The sequence below is a fragment of the Grampus griseus genome (assembly GCF_964374135.1).
Source record: "Grampus griseus genome assembly, chromosome: 5".
Lineage (NCBI taxonomy): Eukaryota > Metazoa > Chordata > Mammalia > Artiodactyla > Delphinidae > Grampus > Grampus griseus.
The window spans coordinates 11001836-11026215 of NC_138998.1; the positions used below are offsets into that span (position 1 = coordinate 11001836).

The following is a 24380-nucleotide window of genomic DNA, read 5'->3' on the forward strand; positions in this document are numbered from 1 at the left end:
GGGACCTGGTTTCTAATGCTGGCTCTTCAAACAGATTTACACAGTTACTTTGCCTTTCTAGGTCTTATTTTCCTTATCTGTGAGATAGGTGAATCGAACTCATTCTATACTTGCACTGTTCAATACAGTGGGCACTAGACATGTGTGACTATTTAAATTAAAATACATGAAAATTCAGCAAAACTTAAAATTTCATTTCTCTCAGTCACACTAGCTACAGTTCAAGTGCTAAACAGCCTAGTGGCTGCAGTATTGCACTGCGTAGTCTTTTGTTTTTGTTTTTGTGGTACGCGGGCCTCTCACTGTTGTGGCCTCTCCCGTTGCAGAGCACAGGCTCTGGACGCGCAGGCTCAGCGGCCATGGCTCACGGTCCCAGCCGCTCTGCAGCATGTGGGATCTTCCCGGACTGGGGCACGAACCCATGTCCCCTGCATTGGCAGGTGGACTCTCAACCACTGAGCCACCAGGGAAGCCCTGAGCATCTGTTTTAATACAGACGTGACTGGAACAGAACAGGTATGAGTTTTGTGTCTCAGAACTGGCCTCTATGGGGAGAGACAGACATGAATGAAGTAATCATGGAAATAGATATAAGATTACTGCTGAGATAAGTACATGAAGGTGTGGTAAATGGTAGCACATTCTGATCCAGACTGTGCAGTCAAGAAGGCTTCATTGAGGGAGTAAAGATGGGATGAAATAAAGCACGAGTAACAACCAGATTGTGAGGGAGGTCGAAGCAGGAAGAGACCAGCCTTCTCTACTGAGGTCCTGTGGGCATTTTAGAATGTGCCGAGGGTGGACAGGACTTGGGCATTCCAGGGCACACAGGAAATCAAGACATTCTCTACACAGACCTCTGTGAGAGGCACGCACAAGGTATTCCAGGTTAAGAAAAAGGAAAGGCTTAGAGTTAGAAGAACTCAGAGCTGGTTTGGACAAACAAGGATTCCAATTTAACAGGAGTGGAGGGAGAGATAAAAAGTATAAAGAATGGGAGTGAAGTCTGGATGGACAAGTTGGAGTCAACTTAATGCCAAGTTTAAGGGTCTTGTTTTTTCCTACTGAGTAATCAGTTTGCCTAGAAAATACTGAAAGTTTCTAGGCAAGGAAGAACATGTTAAAGCTACAGGTTTGGAAGATTACTGTGGAAGCCAGTGTCTGGATCAGAAAAAGGAGGGACTAGATGTTGAACAAAACATAATAAGAACCATATGCCAGGCTTTGTACTCAGCATTTTAATTTATTATTCCATTGACTCCCTATGACAGCCTTATAAGATAAATATATCAGTTTCACAAATGAGAAAATTGTCTTAAAGAAGTCAAATAAATTTGCCTTGCTGGTAAATTAAGCAGCAGCATGGGAATTTGGAATTAATGAACTTCCTCTTACCACTATATCAGGCCAGGGAAGAGGTGAGGAGGGGTCTTCAGTAACATTTGGAAGTGGCTTCTTGTGGAGTCCAGAGATTTTCCCATTCCCTGTGTGTCTGAGACCCAGATCTCAGAGGTGGTCCCTACTTCACTGTTTTCAGAGTATGCTGTGTAACCACCAGAACCATGTACATAACATCCTCTGAGGAAGGTTCCTCTGGTGGGGGGCTCTCTCCAACTCTGTGGCTCTGTAGGATCTAGGACACAAAGATGGTACAATTAACAGCAGATTGTGAGAGAAGCAACCATTTGCTTATCATGTCATAGTCTCATGGCAAGTTGCTCCACCTCTCTGGTTCCCTGTCTACAGCAGTCAGGAGCCCTGCAAGTATTTTTCTCTTTTTTCTTCTCTTTTTTCATGAGATCTTGCTCTGCTAATGCTGTGCACATCTGTGATGAAGAAAGCCTTCTTCATTTTCTTACATGTGTTTTTGTGTGGGAGCATCAGGAAGTTGTGGAAAGATCCAGGGGTTTGGAGGTAGGGAGACGAGGTCCAACTTCCTCATACACAAATGGGTTAATTCTTGAGTTGTGAGTGTTAAATGAGGTAAGGCACATCTAGAGCCAAGCATATCACAGATTTCCAATAAAAGTATGTATTTTTCCATGTCTCATTCTCACCTCTTTGACAGCGAATGCTTTAAAGTTCAAGTACTAAATTGCTCTTTTAATTTGAGTCTCACTTCCCCTCTCCCTTTAGGCAATAGGTGATTTTAAAAAGTGACACTTTTTTTTTTTAATGTGATTTAAGGGCCTGAAGGGACCATCCAGAAAACCTGGAGAGCATGGAGAGCCGGGGCTGAGGGGAGATTCTGTGAGTGGCGGTTGAGGGATTTCTGCTGCTTTAATACAAGGATTGTGAACTGTTTGCATGGGCACAATGGCAGAGAACAACAAATTATTCATTAATGAGGCATCTGTTCAGCCTATCTAAGTATTGCTACAAATAAGAGATTTGAGAGGAAACCCATCTTATAGAACAATTGGGCTCTCAAAGAGTTTGGAATTTTAATTGCATTGGTTATCTGGGATTACTGAGCAGATCCAGAAAATGAAAAGTCACGACTTTGGTACCTTTCTTTTTTTAAAAAATATGACTTCCTATATTTTCTTTTCCTGTCTTTCCTGTCCATTTGAGCTAAGAAAACTTTTACTTTCTCAGGGGGATCCTGGAATTGATACTTTCATCCAAGGCCCTAAGGGAGAAAAAGGAAGGCATGGACACCAGGTAAGATGGTCTCTGTTTGCTTGGGGATACTGGTACCCACGGGAGCAGATGCTAGCTGGTGGAGGAGACTTGGGTATTCCAGTTGGATCAACATAGAAAAACAGAAAGCAAACCTGTGGGACTCCGATATCTATGGAAACAGGAACTCTGAATGCTAATCTCCACTTGTATCCTTGCCTAGCATCCATGTCTCTTAGTTTTTCTTTTTGTACAAATCTTATTTCCCACAACATTAGTAATATAAGTTACTTTACCTTGTTTGTCCTTGGTTTCTTCATCTCCAGAATGAAATTTTCAGACTCAATGATGCCTAAGATCTTTCCAGTATTAAAAGTCTCCAATTTTATTTTATTTTATTTATTTTTAACAACTTTATTGAAGTATAATTGCTTTACAATTGTGTGTTAGTTTCTGCTTTATAACAAAGTGAATCAGCTATACATATATCCCCATATCTCTTACCTCTTGCATCTCTCTCCCTCCCACCTTCCCTATCCCACCCCTCTAGGTGGTCACAAAGCACAGAGCTGACCTTCCTGTGCTATGTGGCTACTTCTCACTAGCTATCTATTTTACATTTGGTAGTGTATATATGTCCATGCCACTCTCTCACTTCTTCCCAGCTTACCCTTCCCCTTCCCATGTCCTCAGGTTCATTCTCTACGTCTGCATCTTTATTACTGTCCTGCCCCTAGGTTCTTCAGAACCTTCTTATTTTTTAGATTCCATATATATGTGTTAGTATACGGTATTTGTTTTTCTCTTTCTGACTTACTTCACTCTGTATGACAGACTCTAGGTCCATCTGGGTCCACTCACTACAAGTAACTCAATTTTGTTTCTTTTTCTCTAATGATTAGTGATGTTGAGCATCCTTTCATGTGTTTGTTGGCAACCTGTATATCTTCTTTGGAGAAATGTCTCTTTAGTTCATCTGTCCATTTTGGAATTCGGTTGTTTGTGTTTTTGGTACTGAGCTGCATGAGCTGCTTGTATATTTTGGAGATTAATCATTTGTCAGTTGCTTCATTTGCAAATATTTTCTCCCATTCTGAGGGTTGTCTTTGCAACTTGTTTATGTTTTCCTTTGCTGTGCAAAAGCTTTGAAGTTTCATTAGGTCTCATTTGTTTTTTTTGTTTGTTTGTCTGTTTTTATTTCCATTTCTCTAGGCAGTGGGTCAAAAACGATCTTGCTGTAATTTATGTCATAGAGTTTTCTGCCTATGTTTTCCTCTAAGAGTTTTATAGTGTCTGGCCTTACATTTAGGTCTTTAATCCATTTTGAGTTTATTTTTGTGTATGGTGTTAGGGAATGTTCTAATTTCATTCTTCTACATGTAGCCGTCCAGTTTTTCCAGCACCACTTATTGAAGAGGCTGTCTTTTCTCCATTGTATGTTCTGCCTGCTTTATCAAAAATAAGGTGACCATGTGTGCATGGGTTTATATGCCCAGTAGTGGGATTGCTTTATACTATCCTAGTTTCCTATCCTGTTCCATTGATCTATATTTCTGTTTTTGTGCCAGTACCATACTGTCTTGATTACTGTAGCTTTGTAATATAGTCGGAAGTCAGGGAGCCTGATTTCTCCAGCTCCGTTTTTCTTTCTCAAGATTGCTTTGGCTGTTCGGGGTCATTTGTGATTCCATACAAATTGTGAAAATTTTTGTTTTAGTTCTGTGAAAAATGCCATTGGTAGTTTGATAGGGATTGCATTGAATTTGTAGGGTGCTTTTGGTAGTATAGTCATTTTCACAATGTTGATTCTTCCAATCCAAGAACATGGTAAATCTCTGCATCTGTCTGTATCATCTTCAATTTCTTTCATCAATGTCTTATAGTTTTCTGCATACAGGTCTTTTGTCTCCTAGGTAGGTTTATTCCTAGGTATTTTATTCTTTTTGTTGCAGTGGTAAATGCGAGTGTTTCCTTAATTTCTCTTTTAGATTTTTCAGCATTAGTGTATACGAATGCAAGAGATTTCTGTGCATTAACTTTGTATCCTGCTACTTTACCAAATTCATTGATTAGTTCTAGTAGTTTTCTGGTGACATCTTTAGGATTCTCTATATAGTATCATGTCATCTGCAAAGAGTGATAGTTTTACTCCTTCTTTTCCAATTTGGATATCTTTATCTTCTGTGATTGCTGTGGCTAAGACTTCCAAAAGTATGTTGAATAATAGTCATGAGAGTGGACAACCTTGTCTTGTTCCTGATCTTAAGGGAAGTGGTTTCAGGTTTTCACCATTGAGAATGATGTTGGCTGTGGGTTTGTCATATATGGCCTTTATTATGTTGAGGCAACTTCCCTCCATGCCTACTTTCTGGAGGGTTTTTATCATACATGGGTGTTGAATTTTGTCAAAACCTTTTTCTGCATCTACGGAGATGATCATATGGTTTTTCTCCTTCTGTTTGTTAATATGGTGTATCACATTGATTGATTTGCATATATTGAAGAATCCTTGCATTCCTGGGTCAAAACCCACTTGATCGTAGTGTATGATCCTTTTAATGTGCTGTTGGACTCTGTTTGCTAGTATATTGTTGAGGATTTTTGCATCTCTATTCATCAGTGTTATTGACCTGTAGTTTTCTTTTTTTGTGACATCTTTGTCTGGTTCTGGTATCAGAGTGATGGTGGCATCATAGAATGAGTTTGGGAGTGTTCTTCCCTCTTGTATATTTTGGAATAGTTTGAGCAGGATAGGTGTTGTCTCTTCTCTAAATGTTTGATAGAATTGCCTGTGAAGCCATCTGGTCCTGGGCTTTTTTTTGCTGGAAGATTTTTAATCACCATCTCAATTTCAGTGCTTGTGATTGGTCTGTTTATATTTTCTATTTCTTCCTGGTTCAGTGTGGGAAGGTTGAGCTTTTCTACGAATTTGTCCATTTCTTCCAGGTTGTCCATTTTAGTGGCATATAGTTGCTTGTAGGATTCTCTCATGATCCTTTGGATTTCTGCAGTGTCAGTTGCTACTTTTCCCTTTTCATTTCTAATTCTATTGATTTTCATCTTCTCCCTTTTTTTCTTGATGAGTCTGACTAATGGTTTATCAATTTTGTTTATCTTCTCAAAGAACCAGCTTTTAGTTTTATTGATCTTTGCTATTGTTTCCTTCATTTCTTTTTCATTTATTCCTTATCTGATCTTTATGATTTCTTTCCTTCTTTTAACTTTGGGGTTTTTTGGTCCTCTTCGTCTAATTGCTTTAGATGTAATGTTAGGTTGCTTATTTGAGATGTTTCTTGTTTCTTGAGGTAGGATTTTATTGCTATAAACTTCACTCTTAGAACTGCTTTTGCTGCATCCCATAGGTTTGGATTCCTCGTGTTCTCATTGTCATTTGTTTCTAGGTGTTTTTTGATTTCCTCTTTAATTTCTTCAGTGATCTCTTTGTTATTTAGTAGCGTATTGTTTAGCCTCCATGTGTTTTTATTTTTTACAGATATTTTCCTGTAATTGATATCTAGTCTCCTAGCATTGTGGTCGGAAAAGATACTTGATATGATTTCAATTTTCTTAAATTTACCAGGGCTTGATTTGTGACCGAACATATGATCTATCCTGGAGAAAGTTCCATGAGCACTTGAGAAGAAAGTGTATTCTGTTGTTTGGGGATGGAATGTCCTATAAATATCAATTAAATCCATCTCATTTAATGTGTCATTTAAAGCTTGTGTTTCCTTATTTATTTTCATATTTGATGATCTGTCCGTTGGTGAAAGTGTGGTGTTAAAGTCCCCTACTATGATTGTGTTACTGTTGATTTCCCCTTTTATGGCTATTAGCATTTGCCTTATGTATTGAGTTGCTCCTGTGTTGGGTGCATAAATATTTACAATTGTTATATCTTTTCTGGTTGATCCCTTGATCATTATGTAGTGTCCTTCCTTGTCTCTTGTAACATTCTTTATTTTAAAGTGTATTTTGTCTGATATGAGAATTGCTACTCCAGTTTTCTTTTGATTTCCATTTGCATGGAATATCTTTTTCCATCCCCTCACTTTCAGTCTGTATGTTTCCCTAGATCTGAAAAGGGTCTCTTGTAGACAGCATATATACGGGTCTTGTTTTTGTATCCATGTAGCGAGCATGTGTCTTTTGGTTGGATCATTTAATCCATTTATATTTAAGATAGTTATCGATATGTATGTTCCTTATACCATTTTCTTAATTGTTTTCTTTTTTTTTTTTGGTAGGTCTTTTACTTCTTTTGTGTTTCCTGACTAGAGAAGTTCCTTTAGCATTTGTTGCAGAGCTGGTTTGGTGGTTCTGTACTCTCGTAGCTTTTGCTTGTTTGTAAAGTTTTTAATTTCTCCATCGAATGTGAATGAGATCCTTGCTGGGTAGAGTAATCTTGGTTGTAGGTTTTCCCCTTTCATCCCTTTAAATATGTCATGCCACTCCCTTCTGGCTTGTAGAGTTTCTGCTAAGAAATCAACTGTTAACCTTATGGAAGTTCCCTTGAATGTTATGTGTCGTTTTCCCCTTGTTACTTTCAATAATTTTTGTTTGTCTTTAATTTTTGCCCATTTGATTACTCTGTGTCTCAGTGTGTTTCTCCTTGGGTTTATCCTGTTTGGGACTCTCTGTGCTTCCTGGACTTAGGTGGCTATTTCCTTTCCCATTTTAGGGAAGTTTTGAACTATAATCTCTTCAAATATTTTCTTGGGTCCTTTCCCTCTCTCTTCTCCTTCTGGGATTCCTATAATGCGAATGTTGTTGTGTTTAATGTTGTCCCAGAGGTCTCTTAGTCTGTCTTCATTTCTTTTCATTCTTTTTTGTTTATTCTGTTCCACACCAGTGAATTCCACCATTCTGTCTTCCAGGTCACTTATTTGTTCTTCTGCCTCAGTTATTCTGCTATTGATTCCTCCTACAATAATTCCTTATTGTATTGTTCATCTCTGTTTGTTCTTTAATTCTTCTAGGTCTTTGTTAAACATGTCTTGCTTCTTCTCAATCTTTGCCTCCATTCTTTTTCTGAGGTCCTGGATCATCTTTACTATCATTATTCTCAATTCTTTTTCTGGAAGGTTGCCTATCTCCACTTCATTTATTTGTTTTTTTGGGTTTTATCTTGTTCCTTTATCTGGCACATAGCCTTCTGCCTTTTCATCTTGTCTACCTTTTTGTGAATGTGGTTTTTTTTTGTTCCACAGGCTGCAGGATTTTAGTTCTTCTTGCTTCTGCTGTCTGCCCTCTGGTGGATGAGTCTATCTAAGATGCTTGTGCAAGTTTCTTGATGGGAGGGACTGGTGGTGGGTAGAGCTGGTTGTTTCTCTGGTGGGGAGAGCTCAGTAAAACTTTAACCCGCTTGTCTGCTGCTGGGTGGGGCTGGGTTCTCTCCGTTTTGGCTGTTTGGCCTGAGGTGACCCAACACTGGAGCCTACCTGGGCTCTTTAGTGGGGCTAATGGCTGATTCTGGGAGGGCTCATGCCAAGGAGTACTTCCCAGGACTTTTGCTGTCAGTGTCCTTGTCCTCAGGGTGAGACACAGCCAACCCCTGTCTCTGCAGGGGACCCTCCAACACTAGCAGGTCAGTATGGTTCAGTCCCTCATGGGATCACTGCTCCTTCTCCTGGGTCCTGATGTGCACACTCCTTTGTGTGTGCCCTCCAAGAGTGGAGTCTGTGTTTCCCACAGTCCTGTTGAAGTCCTGCAATCAAATCCTGCTAGCCTTCAAAGTGTGACTCTCTAGGAATTTCTCCTCCCGTTGCCGGACCCCCTGGTTGGGAAGCCTGATGTGAGGCTCAGAACCTTCACTGCAGTGCGTGGAGATCTGTGGTATAAGTGTTCTTCAGTTTGTGATTCATCTACCCAGCAGTTATGGGATTTGATTTTATTGTGATTGTGCCTCTTACCATCTCATTGTGACCTCTCCTTTGTCTTTGGATGTGGGGTCTGTTTTTTGGTGAGTTCCAGTGTGTTCCTGTCAATGATTGTTCAGCAGTTAATTGTGATTCTGGTGCTCTCACAAGAGGGAGTGAGAACACATCCTTCTACTCGGCCATCTTGAACCAATCTCTGCTCCTAACTTGTTGATGCCAAAGTTCTTCTCCCTGAGAAAGTCAGATGAGGATCTCATGAGCTTATTAAAAAATGTCCAATATAGAAAACAATACAAAAAACAATATAGAAATGTGAGGAATCATCATTTTGTCTTTCTCCTTGTTTGGGATAACTTATTTTTTCACAAAATCTAGCATACTTGAAAAGAAAGACATGATAACACAATTTTTTTCTACCATATAAATTTTTGGTAAAAATAATTTCAATAAGTGTTTCTACCATAATTAAATAACACTTCCCTAGTATTGTGGAATATTCAAATTGCTTCAGAATTTTATCTATTATAAATAACAGTTGGAAGAACAGCTTTGTCCAAAATTTTTTTGTTTCTGTATTTCATATTCTTTCCCAATTTATGTATTCTTATTGAGTTAACATGTTACTTCACTGAATAGTTATCTAAAATATTCCTACTTGTCATCCAAGGGGGTTTTCCATTTCTCCTGAAACTTGGACTCATTTTTTCTCTGGACACCACTCGTTTTCTGACCCTAAGTAAGTGAGAGCTCTAGAGAGTTCCCTCATCTGACTGTGTATAGCATCCCCTGTGTACCCATTACTCCATGTGTGCAGAGACACACTCTTTTGCCTCCTGTTTTCATTTTCCAGCTGTACCCTACATGATGCAGATAGAGAGGGAAGTGCCAGCATTGTTCAAGCATTAAGCATGGCTTGTTGGAGAACACCTATGACTACTGTCCCAGCATGGGGAACCCTGAGGTGTTGTCAAACAATCTTTGGGTAAAGAATGCTTATGACATGGATATTTTAAAACACCAGAATTAAATCCATTTGCTTCTAGAGGAGTGCTGACCAATAGAAGTTTCTGAGATCATGGAAATTTTCTATATACGTGCTGCCCAATATGGTAGCCACAAGCCACATGTGTTTATTGAACACTTGAAATGTACCTACTGTAACTGAGGAAACTAAAATTTTAAATTTAATTTACTTTAGATTAATTTAAACATAGTAGTCACATGGGGTTAGTTAGTGGCTTTTGTATGGGGCAGCCCATGACTAGAGAGTCAACTCAGAAGTGTGTAGACATCTAAACTGGTCTTTCCCTTACCTCTTTCTTTCCAGGGAATTTCTAGTATCGATGGACCTCAGGGAGAAACGGGAAATGTTGGCCCTCAGGTAGGTATAGCCACTTGTGGGATGTATTTCATCTGCTTTTGTGGAGGATAGAGGTATGATGGGGTGAAAACTGGCTTGTTTCCTTCTGTAAGGTCTCTGCTTCCCTTCTCTCCTTAGGGTTCAAGAGGAAGATGAGGTCTGCCAGGGCTAAAGGTCAGTGCTTTCTGAGAAGAGTGGCTTCTTGTTCCACATATATGGCTACTTTATATAAGTTCTCTCATATAAAGGGGAGTGTTGGTTGGGTTGTTGGAGGCTGCATGATCCCTGGGAAATTTCTATGGAGACCTTTTCCATGAAGAAGGAGAAGTCTGTATGGTTCTTCTCTGCTCCCTCTCCAACCTGCTATAATATTTCATTTAGATGGAAAATAAGCTAACATCTTAAAGAATTGCTTTTACCTCTGAAATGATGATTTTTCCATTTAAAGAAGTGGGACTTCCTGTGGGTGCATAAGGGGATCTCATAGTCACTAAATAAAGGTAAAAAATTGAACTTTTACTATTTCCAAAGAAGGAATAGTGTGATTTCAGGGTAGAATGGGATATCTCTGTGGGGGAATCATATTTTACTGAGCATTTACCTAGCACCAGTCACTGCACTAGACCTTTATTTATATGACCTCATGTAAACCTTTCTGCAACCCCAGGAGTTATGAGCATCATTAGTTAATTTTTAGGGCTAAGAGAGGAAATAGAGGTTTAGCAAAGTGAAGTTAGTTGTTAGAGGCTACATAGCTTTGGATTCAAATCCAAAGATTAGGAAACTCTTCAAAATTTTTGTACAAAATGAGAGTTAAATTTGTTATGTAGATTCCTTTCTAACATATTCTGGTCGTGCTCTGCTGGTATTTTTTTCTAGCATTCTCATGATTTAGAGATGGAGGAAAAGTCAGAGACTGATTTATGTCATTTCTGAGCCTGCGAATGAGTGTGTGTGTATGTGGCTTCAAACCAAACATGTTGGAAAGCATAGCTATTGAGAAATCCCAAGTCTCACAAATCCAAACAAATTCTGTTGACACCAAGTAAAATCTTAATCTGTCTCATAAAATGTTAAGATTGAAATAAATTCTTAAATAGACCATTTCTTGTGCTTTGAATTCAGTTTTATAGCACTTGTGACATAAATAATGTCTTGAACTATCATTTTAGCCTATTGTTTTTAGCCCCCCGAAAGGCAGAAAGAAATAGCCTACGAGTTGACTAGGCTAAGTTTTAGGGAAATTCAGTGACTCTACGCAGTGGAAGGAATTTCCTACTCTTAAATTATTTAATACTTTTGCAATGCTATGTGCAGTTTATCTAAATAGCCATTGACAGTGGGTCCTCTGCTCACCTGGGTCTTGGTTACTTTTGGTTCCCTAAACTGAACTCCATCTCCTGTGTTTTTCCTTTTTATTTAATTGAAACCAGAGCTGAACCTGTGGTAAATTTAAAGTCAAATCGCACTTGCAAGCGTATAATGAAAAACGTTTCCCTGCCCATTTTTTCCCAGGTCTTCAGGCGCACTTATTTTCATCTCTTGGGGCTGTTCCTTCTGGTATTATTGCCATTTTTCTAAAGAACATACTTACTTGGCTATTTCTTGGTTTTCAGTTTTAGATGTTTTTCTATTGATTTCTTCCAGTGGGGGATAAAGATTTTTCTTAACCTGTCCATCTCCTCCATATGCTTCCCCCCAACTCATTCTTAAAATACACTTATTTTCTCCACTTTTGTTCAAATCAATTCATTATTCAGATGTTGACTGATAAATAGCAGTTACAGCTATCTAACTGTGATATTCCTTGAGTCACCCTCTCTCCCCATTTGTTTTGTGTTCTGTGTGCCTATTACTAGTTAATCATAAAGCTCTTTGACACAACTGATTACCTCCCAATATACTCAAACATGTGAGGTTTATTTTTCTTAGATTCCTCCTTCCTGGGCCATCTGTCCTCCTCCTCTCATCCAGGCTGATGTCTCTTTGGGCCTCTGCACTGTTGTCTTCTGGGGACAGCTTTGGGAACAGCAACCTCTCATTTTGGGAGCAAAGTGTGTGCACACTGCCATCTTTAATAGAAAGCCTCTCCCATTAATACCTTGTCATCTTGATGAATCCCTATAGTTTTGGCTCTTTTTCAACAATCCCTATAGTTCTTTACTCTTTTATCTATTCAAGCTTTGATTTTTTAGTAAGAGATAAAATTCATAACTATTTGCAGACTCCAGGGTGAACTGGGTTTATATAACAAGCCAATGGTTTGCTAGTTAACCCAGTGTTGGAGCAGTGATCATATAGACTGATTTATGTTTTGAGGCTATAACTTGCTAAAGAGCAGCCAATACTGTTGGAAGAATATAGCTTACAGAGGTGCTGAACTCCAAATTACAACATTCCTTTGACCTTGGGAAAATATGGCTTGTTATTGTCTATAGAATTAGATATGTTGGCTTTTGCAAGATGCATAATAAAATGAAATTCTAACTAATATTTTATTTATGGAAAAGATTGTACTATGGCAAATAAATCTATGCATAGATTGTTTTGTCAATAAGGGAAAATTTTAATTTGTTAATTATGATAAAGTTAAGTATATCATTACCTTTTAAAATGTCCACTAACTCACCACTGTCCTGCAATTATTTTTATGTTTGTGTGTTTCCTTTACTTGCATAGGTAATAAGGGGTTATTATAATGAATACACTATTTTATATCTGATTTTCTGTGTTTCCAAATCTTCCTATTATCACTTTAAAACATTATATCTTACTCTGCTGAAGAAAAATGACTTACTAAACTACTTTTATGTTGAACATTTAGGTATTTCTATTTTTTTAGATGTCATGGTCAGTGATGTAAAGAAAAGCTGTATTACAAGGTTTTTGTTTTGTTCTTGCTTTTGCTTCGCTGACAATTTTCTTAATATAAATGTATAGGCATGCATAAATTAGGAGTTTGGGATTAACATATACACACTACTATATATAAAATACATAACCAACAAGGACCTACTGTATAGCACAGAGAACTATATTTGATATCTTGTGATAACCTATAAAGGAAAAGAACATGAGAAAGAATATAAATATGTGTGTGTATATATATATATATATAAATATAAATGTATATACACCTGAAACTAACACAAGATTGTAAATTAACTATACTTCAATTTTAAAAAAGTTAAAAAAAATATATAGGCATGGAGTTACAATAAAAGAGTCTGACCTTTGCTGTATAGAGCCATATTGTTTTCCGAAGTGTTGCACCATGAATGTCACTAATGTGATATGCACATTAAACAACATTTCACAACCTGTTTCAAAATTTCTAGCTACATGCTTTTTAAGACTTGATTCACATTTATAAATCTAGATATCAACTCTTGAAGAACAGAATGATTTAACCATAATGATTAATAGAAGTGCTTCTTATTTATCTGAATGGTCTAAAAAACTTAAGAAGCACTAGTATTTGATCCACAAATTGACTCATTTTAGTTTAGGATTTCTTCTCCTTGCAAATCTATGAATAATCAGTAACCTAGTCAACATGTGAGCAACATGAGAAAGAAGGCAGCATCATTCACAGAGTGGGTATTACCCTCAATTTTAGAAAACACATCTCCTCTGTAGAAATGAAGATATTTGAGGGAGAAATTAAATCAGTTACCGGATGAATCAGTTTAACAGCTCACCCCTTGCCTAGAAAACTAGCTTAATGCTGTAAGAATCTGTAGGGTTTTAAAGCCAGTTTTCTGCTATTTCTTTGTGTGCTTTTTGTGCTTTTGTTCCAAAATGTCACACTTGTTGCTGTGCTCAACATTCTGAGTTTCCTCACATGGGATAAGCATCCTTAACACCAGCAAGCATTTAGCCCATGTCCCTTAAAAGGAGTGGATGCACTTTTAGGAACCAGTTATTATGTAAAATGGGAGTTTGGGTTGTTTAAACAAAGTATTTTTGCTTCCACCACTAGCTTAGATATTGGAAGGAGACTGGGAAAGACAGTAAAAATGTGGTTCTGCATTTTCCTTACCAAATAAGTGGGAACCACACCCCAACCCCCGCAATTTCCTTTCCAACTCTGATCCTAAGGGGACTGAACGCAGACACGCAGATCTTTTTTGCCTTTCTCTTATGGCTTTCAAGTGACACCTTGCAGGGAAGGTTGCCTTCAATAGGGACACTGAAGGTGCCTAGTGAACTCACTAAGTTTTATTCGTTTTGACAGGGTGTGCGTGGAGAATCTGGTGAACGGGGTTACGAAGGAGAACTTGGGTATCCAGGCTCACAGATTGTATCAGGGAACTTATTTTTAGTGCTGAAGACTACTTGTTTGAATTTTTAACTTAAATTCTTTGATAGGGATTTAACATGTATCAGAATGGTCTAGGATGCCTCCCTCCCAGGGCCTCCCAAAGAAAATTGTATAGTCTCTCTTCTGGGCAGGTTAAACCCTGGTAGCTAATATCTTTTGAGCAATTACTATGTCCTATGTATGACCCTTAGAGCTTGTATTAGCTCATTCAATCCTTCAATGGGGAGGTTTTATCATCCCCATTTTACAGGGGAGAAATGGAGTGGGGATGGAGAAGTTAGGTAAATTGGCCAAGCCCACATAGCTTTCTTTGTAGGTGATAGACATGGGATTCAAACTCAGGCAGTCTAGTTATAAAATCTATGCTCTTAACTACTGCCTCTGAAGCTGTGTATGCAAATTACTCAAATAGTGTTTAATTCATTAAAATTGTATTCAATTTGGCAGGAAAAATCAGCAAAGTGTTTATTGAGTGTCAGGTATACAGAGGGCACTTTGCAAATATGCCTGGGTCATTCAGACCATTAAGGCAAGCGTCTTGCGCTGAAGGAGTTCAGTCCAGTGGGGCATTGCAAGCTATTGATAATAACCAGAAATTAAACCTCCAACCAGTTCTTCTGTAATCTTCTAAGCATAACCCAAATATGTCATTCTGTAAACCCTTCTGGAACACTTTCTGCATCTTTATTTTGAAAGCCAAATTGTTTCCAAGGATCCTCAAAAGGAGAACTTTAAAACAAAAGATTTTACTAACACATTGAATCATTCTCCACAATTTTGAAATTCCTATGAGTGTCAGATTGTCATTGAGAAGGTTTCTGCTGTTTTTTCTACTTGACAAAAGTACTAAAGAACGAAGTGGGTTATCAAGTGTTATTAGAAATTGTACTTATTTTATGATAGAAGATAGTATCTGAATCTAGGGGGAAACAACTGAGAGATATTTTTGGCTTTCCTTTTGATCACTGGCTTAATTCAAATGTGGGCACCCCCCCTGCCCCCCACCGTTGTTGTGTCCTGGACTTCTTTAAGTTCACTTTATTATACAGCTCAATGTAAGGGGAGCAACCATGAGTAAGATAATCCATAAAAACTCCTCTTGATTCTCACCTTCCCACTTGGGTGTGGGTATGATGGTCTGTTTAAACAGATAATTACAATACCTCACCCAGGAGTATAGAAGCCAGGATCAATGCTTCTAATAGAAAGAATTTCTCAGAAAAGCTGGAGAAAAATTAAAGTGTCAAAAATCGATAAAGTCAAATAGATTGGGGAAAATGAACAGCTCCTCAGCAATGTACCCAGTGAGATTAGGCCACTTAGATGTGTTTGGGTTCTTGGTAATATCAGAATGCGAACGCTTGTCCTTAGTCCTTGTGTGGATAAGGGAAAGGTTGATTTTTCAAAGGAGATCAGTATCCCAGCAGCTCCTCTCATTTCCCTTTTAGGATGTAAAATTAGTTGGGTGAATTAAAATATAAAAGCAATTTTCAAACTTTAGTGTTCATCAGCTTCAACTGGAGAGGTGGTTAAAAATATAGATACATCCTGCTTCAGATGGAGGGAGTTTGGAGCGAGTGAGTTGGGGTGCTTCGGAGGGCAGAGGCTGCTTGATTCAAATGTGATACATGAGATAGTGATGGGCCAGAGTACCTTAATTTGTACTTCCATTAGCATCCAAGATAATTTTGTGGTTATGTGGAAAATAAATAGCTCTATAAAAATTGGTTGAATTTTAATTTCATCTGTGGACCAGAGACCAAGAGGAAGGCGAGGACCACCAGGAATTTCTGGAGAAAAAGGCTTACTGGGTGCTCAGGTAAGTTTGACAAAGTAACAGCTCAACACAGCTGCTCATTACCAATGCTCAGTTCATAGTCCTGCATGTCCCTGGACAAATAATGTAAAGCTACACTGTTTGTTCTAGGATCTGTGGGTATCAGGAATTTCTAGAAATAGCTAATTCGAGGCAGTAGACATTGATCACCAGCTATGTACCCCTTCTTCTCTAAGTATATTGTTGGAATATAGTGATGAATGAGATTGGTTTGAGCCACAGGGGTGTGTAACACATGCTCATACTTACTTATAGTGAAAGAAAAAAATAGTAGTACCGAAGGGCCATAAATGACTGATTTATTCCTTACAAACATATAAGGATGCATTGCTTAAAATTATCCCAGTTTTGTAGAGGAGAAAACTGAGGCTCAAAGGGATCAAATTACTTTTCATCTGGATAGTAGGTGGCTGAACTGGCCACCAGCTTGGGTCTTTCTAGTGCCTGTTTAGTGCCTCCCTCACTTGCTATCCCGTGGTTCATAGAAGGGTCAGATCAGGCTGAGGCAATCAGGTCAGATCAGGCAATCAGGAGTGGCTTCCTACAGAAGGAGCATTTGAGATAGCTTTAAAAACCCAAGCAGCATAATTTAAGCCAGGGATTAGTGTATCTGGAGATTCAGAATGGCCTAAGCCATCTCTCTCTTGGTTGGGAAAAGTCAAGCCCCATAACTGATCGTATCATTTTCATTCTCATTCGATCATATTTTCTATTTGGAGTGGGTAAAAGTCCAGGCTTTTGTCTTCCCAGTCTCTTAATCAGATGGTATTTTTCCCTCTAGTAGACAGGTAATTCCTCCAGTTCTTGGTATGTGGAGGACATGGCCTCTTGCTCAGAACACCTTACTGCCCTACCTCAAACGCCAGCTCAGAGGTTAAATGTGTCTATTATGCACTTTGGAGGATAAAATTAATTGTATCAAACATTAGAGATGATTTGGGTCATGGTCTTATTACAGGGGAATCCTGGGCCTCCAGGGCCAAATGGTTCAAAAGGAAAAGATGGACCAAGAGGAATGAAGGTAAATGTCAGAAAAAACACACTTCCTAGACTGCAACTTGGAATCTTTTATATGAATATCTCCTTATATGATCATTTCCAACATGAGTGTCTGATGTGCTTGGTAATGATATATGTATATATATATATATATATATATATATATATAAGTACTCTGTGATAATAGAGACTTGACATGGCTTTGGATATTCTTTTGGGGGGGGCTGCATTGGGTCTTTGTTGCTGCCCACGGGCTTTCTCTAGCCTGTGTGGGCTTCTCGTTGCAGTGGCTTCTCCTGTTGTGGAGCACGGGCTGTAGGCGCACGGGCTTCAGTAGTTGCAGCATGCGGGCTCAGTATTTGCGGTGCGTGGGCTCAGTATTCATGGCTGGGAGCTCTAGAGTGCAGGCTCGGTAGTTGTGGCACATGAGCTTAGTTGTTCCACGGCATGTGGGGCCTTCTAGGACCAGGGATCCAACCCGTGTCCCCCACACTGGCAGGTGGATTCTTAACCACTGTGCCACCAGGGAAGTCCCTTGGTGGTGATATTGACTGTCCATTATCTTGTAGCTGGATAGATGTATACAGAGAAGGAAAGATATTTAGACAGATATATAGAAAGATGGATGGTTAGATGGACACATATATTAGTAGACAAAGATACATCAATAGATAGATAAACATAGACTCAGCACAAATATAGTTTCATACACTTACACCTAGAAAAAGCCATAGTAATATAAAATTCTTTAACTCGTGCTGCATACCTGGTTTGTTAATTTTCAGTACCAAAATCTTCACTATATTTGTTAGTTACCTGTATTGAACAAAGTCTAGAGGAAGATATTGACCTTAGACTGTAGGATGATGCCAAGAGGACTTGAAAGGAGTATAAAACCTCTAAGGAAAATGACATAAAATTGCATGAACTCATAGCAGAAAATTAATTTAATTTTTACTTTTTATTTTAAAAGAGAGAGCTTGGTGATGCAGGAGAAAGAGGACCGCCGGGTCTACAAGGACCAAGGGGGAAACCTATAAGTCTACTTTCTCTGTTTTGGACTCCTGATCAAATTTCTTGTTATTTGTTTTTGTTCCACACAAAATTCTAACATTCTTGATGAATATTTGGGGTCACAAATATGACATGATCATCAGTAGAGCTGTTGTGAATCTACATAGTTCAAAGACTCCCAAACTCCTTATATCAATAAAGAATCCAAAGGTGTCTCAGGATTTATTTTGCCTTCTGACATGTTGTTGAAGAGGGAAGTTCCAAAGAGACTCTTCTGTTTGACAAAGATATTTCACAAGCATTTGAGTCTTTAGGAATACAGAGATGTTCAATGAAACTTTTTTTTTCCAAAAAAACAAGTAAGACAGCCAATCAGAGTTGCAAACATTTAAGGGTCTGTGTTTGATTATTCAGAGCACAACAATAATCTTTGGAGACCAGGGATGATCTGCAGGGCTGTGCATTTTTACCTTAGTCATCACTCTGAACATGAGAGCAAGTTAGTTATTTCATGACTATTTTCAATTCATTACCTCACTGGAATTAGCTTTATAATACAGAGTAATGCTGTCTTTCCAACTCATGTTTCTGAGATTTCTTTCATCAACAGCAGGAAGGACCTGCAGCTGTTTTGCACTCCGCACTGAACTTGCAGTTATTAGCAAGGAGAGGAAACAAAAACAGGACTAAGAAGCTTAAATGCGGAAAGGGAAAAAAAATAGGATTACTATCAAATGCATCTACACTCAAATCAGATGATGAAGTTAACACTGTTTAGCTTTAAAATATCTTGACTTAAAATAACGCAAAGCTTGTGCCTGCTGACCTCTCTCTGGGACAGAAAAAGCTGGGGAGCAATGCCTTTCTTGAAGGTATCACATCAGAGGGGGAATCTCCAAAATATACAGTTTGGGCCTCTGGAGTTGAAGATGCTGGAGGCCCTGCATGTCCTTAAGCAGAGAGAAGCTGGTGTAACAGCAATTGAACCTCATTTGCATCCTTTTTCCCCCTTAGTAATTTATTTCTAGCAATTTTTTTTTTACCTTCCTTTTTATTTTCTAATATTTCAAACTTTCCTCCTTAGGTCATAGCCATGATTCTTGTGGCTTAAAATTAAAAAAAAAAAAACAAACTTTTCCTCAGCTGATCTACTTGATTTAGGCACAGTCTTTGTCCATTCAGCAAAGAACAACTAAAAGGTTCTGAATTCACTCTTTATTACAGGATGCTCACTGTCTACATGTACAGATGCTATGATCCCAGTAGCATCGTCCACATTTTCATAGCGACCATCATCATCAACACCATGTCAAATTCCACCACCACCACCTCCAACAACATCACCATCACCATGACCACTACTACCATGAATCACCACCCCTCTACCACTACCGTCACCACCACCATTACACTCCTCTGCCAACATCACCAATACTCCAGCCACCACCAGCAGCAGAATAATGGCCACTTATCAAGTACTTTCTCTGTGCCTGGCATCATGCTAAGTGCTTTCCATGCACAATTCCACTTAATCTTTCCAAAAACCATGCTTTGTAGATGATATTATTATCCCCATTTAAAAGATGAGGAGGCTGAATCTTATAGAGGCTGAGTAACTTGGCCAAGGTCACTCATAGAACCAGTGGAAGTGGCATAAAAATTCAAGTCTGTCTGGTTTTATATCATATGCACGACATTGTCTCTATCCCAGTCTTTCCCCCCACCCCCCAGATTTCTCTTTATCCTTAGAGATTTAGCAATTCTGGAACTTCTTCCATTGTTATTTTATCCTACAAAGAAAGCAAGGTTAGCCCAGGGGGAACTTTGTACAGTGACTTGGCTTCCTACAACCAAGGTAGCATCTTGCTGAGGTCAGAATCTTGCTGAAAAGAGGGTTAAAAATTAACACACACACACACACACACACACACACACAAACTTATCTCATAGTCTTATAAAGTTTTATCTCATAGTCTTTTAAAATTTTAAACCCTTATCCGCTCCTTAGCCTATGAAGGTAGCCTAGTGTTTATCCTGTAAAAGTAGGGTAAACCTCCACCAAGCCCCTGCAACCCTCCACCAAGCTCCTTCTGCTTTCTCTACCTCCTTGCACCTGCTGATTTGTCCAAGAGTTCGGATAATATTTTTTTTTTTTTTTTTTTTGCGGTATGCGGGCGTCTCACTGTTGTGGCCTCTTCCGTTGTGGAGCACAGGCTCCGGACGCACAGGCTCAGCGGCCATGGCTCACGGGCCCAGCCGCTCCGCGGCATGTGGGATCTTCCCGGACCGGGGCATGAACCCGCGTCCCCTGAATCGGCAGGCGGACTCTCAACCACTGCGCCACCAGGGAAGCCCTAGTTTGGATAATATTATTGACCAAGTGTTGATGTGGATGACTCTACAATTCATTGTGTATCATTTTCTTAGGGTCTTTCTAGTCCAGATGGATATGGACGTCCAGGAAGAAAAGGAACAAAGGTGAGGGTTACCTTACAGATTTTTCTCAACTAAAGACTGTAGTTTTTATTTTATTTCACTAGAATAAGTGTTATTACCCAAGTGGTATGCCAGGAATGATTTCTACATGTTGTTTATGACATATTGTAGCTACCAGAATTCCAGCTTTAAAAAATAAAAGCTGGGTTTGTTACTCCCTTATTGAAAAACCAAATTCCTTACCTCATCATCCACCTGTGCCAGATGGCCCCACCCCAGCTCTAGGCATGCCAGACCCTGTCCCAACTCCTTGCCTTTGCGAACGCTCTTGCCTCTATTTGGGATGTTCTTCCCCATCTCCCTCTTTTGGACGATTTTTACTCCTTTTCTTAAACCAAGTCAAATATCAGCTTCTCCTTGTGGATGCCCTATTGGGCTTCCCCAGACAGAAATTGTTGTGCTATGCTCTGTGTTCCTAAAGCCCATTGTTCATATTTCTACAGTAGCCTTTCCCATCTAGGTTGTATTATAATTTATCCCTGTGTCTACTTCCAGTTTGTGAACTTGACAGCAGGCTTGCATATTATTCATTTAAAAATTTCTTAAGTATTTAATTAATTTATTTATTTAAATTAATTTATTTTTTTAAAATTGCCATTGTGTTAGTTTCAGGTATATAGCAAAATGAGATATATATATAAATCTTTTTCAGATTCTTTTCCATTATAGGTTATTACAAGTTTTGGAGTACAGTACACTGTGCTATACAGTAGGTCTTTTTTAGTTATCTATTTAATATAAAGTAGTGTGCATAGGTTACTCCCAAACTCCTAATTTATCCCTCCCAAACTTTCCCTTTTGGTAAGTTTGTTTTCTATGTCTGTGAGTCTATTTCTGTAAATAAGTTCATTTGTATCATTTTTCTAGACATTTTATTCATTTTTGTATTGCTGGAGTAAAACCTGGCAGAGAGTAGGTGTTCAATAAGTAGATTTGAATATTTCCACTCCTATAAGAAGCTGGTATTTTAACATGTAGTTCATGGGTCACTGACAGAGGTTTTGAAGCATGGAAGCCACGTGAAGCTTGCTGAATGAATCAGATGTCATTAGCTACAGTTATTCTTCAGTCTACGAGTTACATTTATTGCCTCACAAACTCGGAAATCACTGGAATGTGTAGTGATGCTCAGCTACTGAACAGGACTCTGTGCTGACTTGTCTCAATTCTCTTGTTTCCCTTATGGCTGCAGGATGGCACCACTGCCATTTTATCAAGCAGGAAAGGGCCCCAAACACAGTAAGCTCTTGGTAAATATCTGTGGAATGATGGGACAATGGGGTGATCATCTAGATCAGTGATCATCTAGCTTAGCCTTGTCTATTTACAGATAAGAACATGGAGACTCAGAGAAGTGAAGTAACCTGCCTATGGTCACACAGCTAGAGACAGAGCTGAGTGTAGAATCTAGCCACTGGAGCCCCATCCTGGCAAATTAAGCCTTTCTTCTTTAGGAGAGAGTTTGCATGGCGGGGAATTCTGGGTAGAATTCAAACGGGCACATTTTGAGCCACATGCCAGCTGTGAGCTAAGCACAAGGGCAGTCTGTGCTCACTGTGATAGAGTTAACACTGTGGAACACAGAGAGTCAGTCTACATTTGCATGATTTTTTTCCTGGCAACACATCATGGTCTCCCTCATGGCCCTACTGCTGCTTAGCCGACAACGTTTTCCTAGTCAGTTCACTCTTCTTCCCTCCAAGTTGACTATTTTATACCCTCTCCTCTCCCCTCAAACCTCCAAGACTTGCTTTCTCTTCTACATTTTCAGCAGACGACTGTGCTTCCTATTTCATTAATTAAATAGAATCATTGAGAAGAAAACTGCTACATACATCCACCACAATGGAGGCCACCTGCTTGCCTCTGTGATTACATGTCCTGCCTTCCTTCCACTGCACTGGATGAGAGTCAGTGCCCTTATGTGTCTGTATGCCTCATCTCTCCTCTTGTGGACTGGATTCCATTCTCTTTTTGCTTCCTTAAAGCTCTAGCTCTTGCAAGGGTCGCCTTTTTCTTCTGTATCATCAAATTTTCTTCCCTCACCATAGACCATTCCCAGCAGTATACAAAGAGGTGGGAATATCTTCCATCTGAAAACAAAACAAAACACCTCTCATTTAATTACATACTCCCATCACCCCATTTCTCTCTGATAAAACTCTTTGAAGGAGTAGACTGTACCAGTGGTTCTCAATAAGGGATGATTTTACCCTCCAGGGGACATTTGGCAGTATCTAGAGATGTGCTGTTTGTCACAACTGGGGCAAGAGGAGAGAGACCTTCAAGATGGCAGAAGAGTAAGACGTGGAGATCACCTTCCTCCCCACAAATACAACAGAAATACATATACATGTGGAACAACTCCTACAGAACACCTACTGAATGCTGGCAGAAGACCTGAGACTTCCCAAAAGGCAATAAACTCCCCACGTACCTGGGTAGGGCAAAAGAAAAAAGAAAAAATAGAGACAAAAGGATAGGGATGGGACCTACACCTCCGGGAGGGAGCTGTGAAGGAGGAAATGTTTCCACACACTAAGATGCCCTTTCACTGGCAGAGATGGGGGGTGGCGAGGGGAAGCTTTGGAGCCACAGAAGAGAGCACAGCAACAGGGGTGCAGAGGGCAAAGCAGAGAGATTCCCGCACAGAGGATCGGTTCTGACCAGCACTCACCAACCGGAGAGGCTTGTCTGCTCACCCGTCGGGGCGGGCGGGGGCTGGGAGCTGAGGCTCGGGCTTGAGAGATCAGAACCGAGGGAGAGGACTGGGGTTGGCTGCGCGGACACACCCTGAAGGGGGCTAGTGCGCCACAGCAAGCTGGGAGGGAGTCCGGAAAAAAGTCTGGAACTGCTGAAGAGGCAAGAGACCATTGTTTCAGGGTGAATGAGGAGAAGGGATTCAGAGAACCACCTAAACAAGCTCCACAGACAGGGGTGAGCCGCAGCTATCAGCGTGGACCACAGAGACGGGCATGAAACGCTAAGGTCAAGAAGCCTGTGTGCAAGCACAGGTCACTATCCACACCTCCTCTCCCAGGAACCTGTGCAGCCCGCCACTGCCAGGGTCCCGAGATCCAGGGACAACTTCCCCAAGAGAACACATGGTGTGCCTCAGGCTGTTGCAATGTCACGCCGGCCTCTGCCACTGCAGGCTCCCCCCGCATTCCATACCCTTCCCTCCCCCTGACCTGAGAGAGCCAGAGCCCCCTAATCAGCTGCTCCTTTAACCCCTTACTGTCTGAGCGAAGAACAGACGCCCTTAGGCAACCTAAACAAAGAGGCAGAGACAAATACAAAGCTGAACCCCAGGATCTGTGGGAACAAAGAAGAGAAAGAGAAATCTCTTCCAGCAGCCTCAGGAGCAGTGGATTAAATCTCCACAATCAACTTGATGTACCCTGCCTCTGTAGAATACCTGAAGAGACAATGAATCATCCCAAACTTGAGGCGGTGGACTTTGGGAGCAACAATATATTTTTTCCTTTTCTCTTTTTGTGAGTGTGTATGTGTATGCTTCTTTGTGTGGTTTTGTCTGTACAGCTTTTTTTACCATTCGTCCTAGGGTTCTGCCTGTCCATTTTTTTTTTTTAGTATATTTTTTAGCACTTATCATTGGTGGATTTATATTTTGGTTTGGTTGCTCTCTTCTTTCTTTCTTTTTTATTACTTTTTAAGTTTTTTATTTTTAAAAATTATTTTTTATTTGAATACCCTTTTTATTTTATTTTATTTTATTTTTCTGTGACTTTCTTTTTTCCTCCCTTTTCTTCTGAGCTGTGTGGCTCACAGGGTCTTGGGGCTCCAGCTGGCTGTCAGGCCTGTGCCTCTGAGGTGGAAGAGCTGAGT

The 24380-nt window shown here is 39.7% G+C and overlaps 1 protein-coding gene across 1 annotated transcript in view; it reads left to right on the plus strand.

Annotated features, from left to right (window-relative positions):
* Positions 1–2030: 2030 nt before the first annotated feature.
* LOC309822680 (collagen alpha-4(VI) chain-like) overlaps positions 2031–24380 on the plus strand; it is a gene marked incomplete at both ends in the record, with an annotated part of 71946 nt that continues 49596 nt past the window's right edge. The window contains 10 exon segments of the mRNA XM_082654640.1: positions 2031–2087; positions 2188–2250; positions 2599–2664; positions 9829–9882; positions 10000–10014; positions 10018–10035; positions 14099–14164; positions 15942–16004; positions 16981–17043; positions 20463–20513. Coding sequence (XP_082510766.1) covers positions 2031–2087; positions 2188–2250; positions 2599–2664; positions 9829–9882; positions 10000–10014; positions 10018–10035; positions 14099–14164; positions 15942–16004; positions 16981–17043; positions 20463–20513 — 516 coding nt within the window.